General features: G+C 32.8%; 1 protein-coding gene across 1 annotated transcript; it reads left to right on the forward strand.

The window, feature by feature from the left end:
- Positions 1 to 568: 568 nt before the first annotated feature.
- Positions 569 to 1,691, forward strand: PSBW (photosystem II reaction center W). The gene is made up of 2 exons (XM_010275887.2): positions 569 to 792; positions 1,251 to 1,691. The coding sequence occupies exons 1-2, from the start codon at positions 696 to 698 to the stop codon at positions 1,559 to 1,561; spliced, it is 408 nt and encodes a 135-aa protein (XP_010274189.1). The 5' UTR covers positions 569 to 695; the 3' UTR covers positions 1,562 to 1,691.
- The last annotated feature ends 5,543 nt before the right edge of the window (positions 1,692 to 7,234 follow it).

The raw sequence follows: 7,234 nt of genomic DNA on the forward strand, positions 1-7,234 counted from the left end.
CCTCTGGATTGGGCTAAGCTTGCTTGGGAGTGCTTAAGAATAAACATTTAATCCAATAATCATTTATTCAAGAAGCCAAAAATTTAGGCTTATTGTTAAGTGCTTATTTCCTTTTTGGCATGTCTTGGTCAGTTGGCCTGCCACATCATTTTGAAAATACCTATTCTACCCCTGTTTGAAATAAGTGATTTTTCACTGAGTGATGATGAACACTCTTATTAGAATAACTTTGTAAGCACTACTTATTCAAAAAATACTTATTTATTCAAATAGGCACTCTCAAACTCCACCAAACACAAAATAAAAAATATCTGTTACACCACCAACGGGGCAAGGGCATATTGCTAATAATTTCCTGTTACTTAATTCTTCCATTTCCACATGTTCCTCAGTGCTCAGGACAAAGATAGAATGAAAATGTATCTTTCCAGTGGTATACGTGTGTCCGATGGATTATATGCCATGTGGAAGGCGCTGGTTGGGTGCGTGGAGATTGAGGATATGGAACGAGGGGCTCTCTATCCTTCTATCCCTCTTGTGTGGTGCATTCATAGCTTAAACTCTGTGCCCAGAATATAATTCCTTGATTTCATTTTCTAAAGCCGACCAACCGCGCTCCCTGAAACAAAGAAACCTGTGAACTGGTCCTCTCCTCTCCTCTTCTGAATTCTCCTCCCATTTTCTTGCGAAGAAAAATGGCTTCCATCTCTGCAACCACCCCGACTTCATCGGTGGTTCGTGCCAGCCTCGTGCGCAAGAGCTCGATCGGGACCTCATCCTCCCCTGTTCTTGGTAAGCCCTCGACTTGGTTGTGTATGATACCTGATTTTCAACCTTCTTCGTAGAATTTTAGATCTTTGTTTTTCTTTCCGTGGTGGAGATAACTAAAGATGTATTTAATTAAACCCCATGTGAATTCGCGCAAGACAGAACACACTCTGCTTTTCTGTGGCCAAATTTTTCTGTAGTGCGCTTCTGGGTTCAGGGCGGAATAAGTTGGAACCAAGATGGAATCAACAGATCATCGTCCATAATGGATAGAATAGATGAGCGCTGAAATTGTGGAAATGGGTTTCAAGAAATGAATTGAATTCTTGAAACCCATTTCTGTTCCCGTTAGGATCCTAGTACTGAGAGTATATCAGATGAATAATTATGCTTTTTTTTGTCCTCTGTTCCAGATACCCAGTTACTGAAATTCAGAGAACGTTGATGGTTTATGTGAAATCTTCTCTTATTATGCATTTCAGGTTTGCCAGCACTGGCTAGGAGGGGACGTGTGATGTGTTCAGTGGAGGAGAAGCCCTCTGCTTCGAGTGTCAGCTCAAGTGTGAGCATGGGTGCATCGCTCATGGCAGCTGCATGCGCTGCAACCATGTCGAACCCGGCATTGGCTCTGGTGGATGAGAGACTGAGCACTGAAGGAACTGGACTTCCATTCGGACTGAGCAACAACCTTCTTGGGTGGATCCTACTGGGCGTCTTTGCTCTCATTTGGTCTCTCTATTTTGTCTACACTGCTACCCTTGAAGAGGACGAGGAATCAGGATTGTCCCTCTAAGTGAAGGAATGTAGAGAAAAAGAAGAAAGAGAGGTTGGACTTTTGTATGTTGGATTGTGAAACAGCCTAAGCCTTTTTTTTATGTATTTTAATTAAATGAATTAATGTACTTGGTTTTGTTTCTGGAGTATTTATCTTCCTTCCACCTCTTCCTCATGTAGAATATTTTGCATTAACCTAGACGTCTGATCAGATTAAACTGATTAGCTGACCCTTGAACTCTGAATCCCAGATCTGATCTGATCTTAGGGTGGATATGCGTTGAAACCTCAAATAGTCAAATCGACCTGAGTAAAACACTGATACCCAAAGCCACCCAATTTAAGCAGAAGTGCAGTAACTACAAGTTCACAATTCATTTAGATTGCCTTTGTGCCATTACCATTCAGGCTCAAACGTTTGGAGAGGTGTGTTTGGTATTGGTAATGCTAATTCAAAATTTAAATGAGGAGTTCAACCTTTGTGCAAAAGCAATACAATTAATTTAAAAAAATAACCAATCATCTTTATCACATGGTAGTGGTGCAAGTCGGGTGGGTTGGGCCGGGTTTATGGTCAATCCATGCTCAATCCTAAAATTTGGACTTAAGGCCCAAGCCTGAACCAAGCCTGAGGTCAGGCCCGATCTTCTCAACCCAAACCTAGCTCGTACTATAATTTGATGTACTCGGGCCCGGGCCAGGTTCAGGTTGGTCGATGAACCCACTTTAAAATTATACATATAATATGTATTTATACAAATTTTTATACATATATTTATGTATATATGTAAATATGTATACAAACATATATATATATATATATATATATATATATATATATATATTTTATACATAATTTATACATGTGTATGTATGAATTAGTATAGTTGGAGCGGGCTCAGGCTACCTAAGGGCTAGGCCCGGGTCTGGCCTAAAATATAAAAAAGCTCGACTTTTTGGGCCCGAGTCTAGCCCAAGGACTGAAAATCCAAGCCTAACATGTGTAAAATTTCGGGTTGGGTTGCCTAAGTTGCACCCTTGTCACATGGTCTACTTACTTTTCATTGGTTCATATTTATAAGGTGTATATTACCGGCCATATCTCACTTTTGATTCACTTTTTTTGCTTCTTTGACATGTAGTTTTAGCAATGTAATATGCTTTAAATGAAGGGCAAATTTCTTAAACTACTTTTTTTGTTTGCAAAATTGACTAATTATACTCTTATTGTTTACATATTGTCATAAACTACCTTTAAGTTTGCTGACAATTATCATCATCATTAAATCGGGATGAAAATATTGAATTTACATTTTTACCCTTCTATTAAAACTGGCTCAAATCGACCTTAGTGTTCAAATTACTTTTTTACCCTTCCATTAAAACAAACAAGGGATCGATTAAAGGTTGGCCACCCATTTAAAAACTTGTCTTGAAAAACCATCGGCATTGTTCAAGCAGTAGGGGTGAGCATTCGGTTTATTTGATTAAAAACCGAATCGAATAAATCAAAATTTTAAAAACCAAAATAAAAAATAAAAACCGAAATAACCGAAACCAAAATTTTGTTTCGGTTTTTGGTTATTTTGATTAAAAATCGAATTTAATTAATTTATATAAAATATTATATATTATAACCTATAATATATATTATGAAATTGAATTTCATTATAATACATTATATATAATATATTAATATATAAATATATAGCATATAATATATTAAATGTTATATATTATATATTAGTTAATTTGGTTTTTTTGGTTAACCGAAATTCTTAAAAACCGAATTAACCGAACAGAATTACCCAAAAACTGAAAAAACGGAAACCAAAATTTTTTATTTTAACTGAATAATGCTCACCCTTACCAAGCGGAAAAGTCATCGTCTTCAACAACTGCCGCTGCAAACTCCGGCCGGTGGTACATTTGAAAAACTACACCTATTTATCCAAACCCATATGAGATTGCTCACATGACTATCAGATATGCAAGAATAAATCACAACAGATGGAACCACCAGAGAAATCAACTACGGCGGAGAAGAGGATGTCCCTAAAATCCCAATACATCCTAAATATTAATCGTTGATAACTAAAACACAGATCTTAAAACAAAAAGTCAGTTCAAACAGATGAAGGAAAACGAAAAGAGATTAGAAAACAGAAAATAAAAAAGAAAAACCAAAGAAAACGGAGGAGACATGATTCAAGTCGATTGCCGATTGATTACAGGCTAAAGCTTCATTGCTTCCATGTCACCTGGCAAAAAGTTGACCCAACCCGCGAACCCGACCCGAAAATAGGGTTAGGGTCTCATATTTAACTATTCGAATGTGAAATGACCCGACCCGATCCAACATAAAAAAACTGGGTTGGGTTGGGTTGGGTCAACCCGCTGACCCGATTGTCAAGTCTAATTGGGATTATTTATGCATTGTTAGAAGTTTCGATTCTTTAATTTTTTTTGTTTAGTTTTTACCTTTTATTGTTTACTCTTTAAATTGTTAAATGTTCAAGTTTTTTATTTTATATTTAGAATTTTAAGGTTAATTCTTTTAATTTTGACATTTTTCATGTAAGTTTTCTTTATTTTTTAAAATTCAATTATTTTTTGGGATGATCCGAATTGACCCATGGGTCAACCCTAACTCGGGCATTTAGGGTTAGGGTCTAGCATTTGACAATCCGACCTGAAATTCAACCCGAAGTACCTTGACCCAACCCGAACCCGACCCACCAAACCCAATTGCCAGGTTTAATATAAACAGAGATGAAAGTAGCATTGTTTGGGTTTTATTTTGAAAATTTGAGGAATATACGTGTTCCTTGGGGTCACCACGGACAGTGTTGACGGGTAGTTATGAGCGGTGATTCTCTACCACTGCTAACGATGACTTTGACGATGATGATGATGCAGACACGGGCCATGATTCTTAACAAAAAGGGTCACCATTGACGGTGCCAATGCTAACAAACAACGGCTTAGATTCGTGTAAGAAGACGCCGGTGACCGAGCCCTCATGCAAGAAATAGTCCAGTGCTGACCGAGCCCTAAATGAAATGAACTGAAATGAAAAGGGCATTTTTAATCGTAAAAGGGTATTTTAGGAATTCTAGACAAAATTATTAGTCACGTGGTGTCACATGCAAACGGTGTATGACAATCGACTAACGGTAAGGGAGGTGTTTGACAATTGTTAGAAAACTTAAGGGTAGTTTAAGACAATATGTAAACAATAAAGGTATTGTTATTAAGTTAGTCAATTTTGCAAACAGTAGGAGTAGTTTAAGAAATTTTCTCTTATTAAATGTCTAAATTCAGTGTGACACCACCCTATCTTATTGATTTTCATCCAATGGTCAATTTAAAAATAAATGCTTTCTGATTATTGGCTTATTTACTTCATATAGATTATGCAAGTCCAATGGTTCTAAAAGTATATAACCAAAAGAATAGCCTTTGTTTTGGAGAGTAGGTTTTATGGGTATTCATGATGTATATCCAGCTTTACTAGTACTAGTAAATGTGTATGTGCAACTAAATTTTAAATTACAACAACAACAACAATAATAATAATAATAATAATAATAATAATAATAATAATAATAATAATAATAATATTATTATTATTATTATTATTATTATATTATTATTATTATTTTATTAAATTTTGATTTTCATTTCCATCATTAATATAAATAATTTTTATTTAATATGATGAATATATAACATTAGAAATGTTACCAAATGTTTTCAATAAAATTTTATACTTTTTCACTTTTTCAATTATGACATCATGAGTTGATTGGAAAAGTTGAATCATTGACCCACCATGGAGCCATCTAGATAGGAAAATACCTTTGACTTCATATCAGTTTTAAATTATATATATTTCATCTGGATTGTATAAATAATTTTTGCTTATCATGCTTAATTTTTGTTTGATATAATTTTTTATATACTTGTGTTTCTTTGTACTTTTTGATTTTTTTTTAAATTTTATTATTTAACTATCACATCATTGGTTAATCAATTTGACCCATACCACTAACCCACCACCCAAAAATGAAAATAGTTTGATTTTTATGTTTACTTTAAATTTTGTATTACATTTCCATCATTAATAAAATTAACTCTTATGTACAATACATATTTTTATTCAATATAATGAATGTATGATATTAGAAATGTATCCAATATTTTATTTTTTATTAATATATAACATTAGATATGTTCCCAATTTTTTCTTTATTTTTGTGATTCTTTGTTTTCTATTTTTAAAATTTTTATTATTTGATTATGACATCATTTCATTTCTTGGTTGGTTTTAGATTTGGAATTCTATTTTCATCATTAATAAAAATATTTATTACATATCATACTTATTTTTCTTTAGTATAATGAATATATAATATTAGAGATATACCCAATTTATTTTTCTGTATTTTTATATTTTATTTTTATTATTTAATTATGATATTATTTTGTAACCCATTTGACCCAAATGGTTAAATTGCTTATCCACCACCAGAAGGAAAGAAGATGGTTTTGTTTTCGAATTACTTTTCAAAGTATTTATTTTTATACTATTAAAATTAATATTGTGGACTAATTAGTAGAATTTAATGATGAGAAAAATAAATATTAAATGTAGAATTTAATGAGAGAATAAACGTTAGATATGAGACTTAATGAGAGAAAATAGTAAAATAGTTTTATTTCTAATTGGTTTTAAATTTTATATTCTATTTCCATCATTAATAAAAATATTAATTATTTATGATACTTATTCTTATTTAATAGGACGAATACATGATCTTAAAGATGTTCCCAAAATTTTCCTTTTTTATATTTTTTTTGCATTTTATCTATTTTTGAATTTTTATTATTTAATTGTTGTAACATGGGTTGACCCATTTGACCTATAATGGTTTAATTTATTACCACCACCTAGATGAAAATACTATTTTTTCTAGGTCAATTTTAGAAGTATAATTTTTTATGCTATTGGAATTAGTGGAATTTAGTAATGAGAAGAAATAAAAATGCCTTAAATATATGATTAAATGAGGTTGAATGAAAGTAATTGCTTAAAATGTGGGATTTAATGAGAGGAATTTAATGCATTAAATAATAGTATTCAAATTACATTTTCTATCATCGCAATAAAGAGGGACCATATTTCAGAAAAAAGGGGCATTCCAGTCAAAAAAAATTCCAAAAATCTTAGTTCCTATTCTTACATTTTATAGTTGTATAGATATGATGCAACAAAATATACATCTAATTGCCAGATAGGATGTAGTTGAGAATAAGCAATACGATGAAAGGGCTTTTTTTGGTTTTTTTCCTCTTTGTATTTGGGCGCCCAAGTAAGGGCAAACTTGTACTTTCAACAAAGTTATAAAGGCTTTGTCTTTTGTGTGAACAATAACCCAAGATACACCTTCATAACTCTCTTCTTCTCTTCTTCTCCTCCCTTCTCTTCTTTCTTTCTTTCTTTCTTTTGGCTTCACCTTAAACAATTTGGTATCTGAATTACATATGGATTCAGGGTAGATTTCTACTGGTGTTTGTTACCCTACACCTGCTGACGTCAAACCTCTCTTCTAGTCATTTTCTTTTCTATACTTCTAATAACCCTTCAATTTTAACTAGCTTAGGGTTTAAGGCACCTTAGACATGAAAT

The sequence above is a fragment of the Nelumbo nucifera genome, chromosome 3 (assembly GCF_055504915.1).
Source record: "Nelumbo nucifera cultivar China Antique chromosome 3, China Antique-T2T, whole genome shotgun sequence".
Lineage (NCBI taxonomy): Eukaryota > Viridiplantae > Streptophyta > Magnoliopsida > Proteales > Nelumbonaceae > Nelumbo > Nelumbo nucifera.

Excerpts from the sequence above, each read along its gene's own strand:
- PSBW (XM_010275887.2), top strand. The coding sequence starts at position 696 with ATGGCTTCCATCTCTGCAACCACCCCGACTTCATCGGTGGTTCGTGCC. Across the intron at positions 793-1,250 it reads CTCATCCTCCCCTGTTCTTG|GTTTGCCAGCACTGGCTAGG; the intron begins GTAAGCCCTCGA and ends TATGCATTTCAG.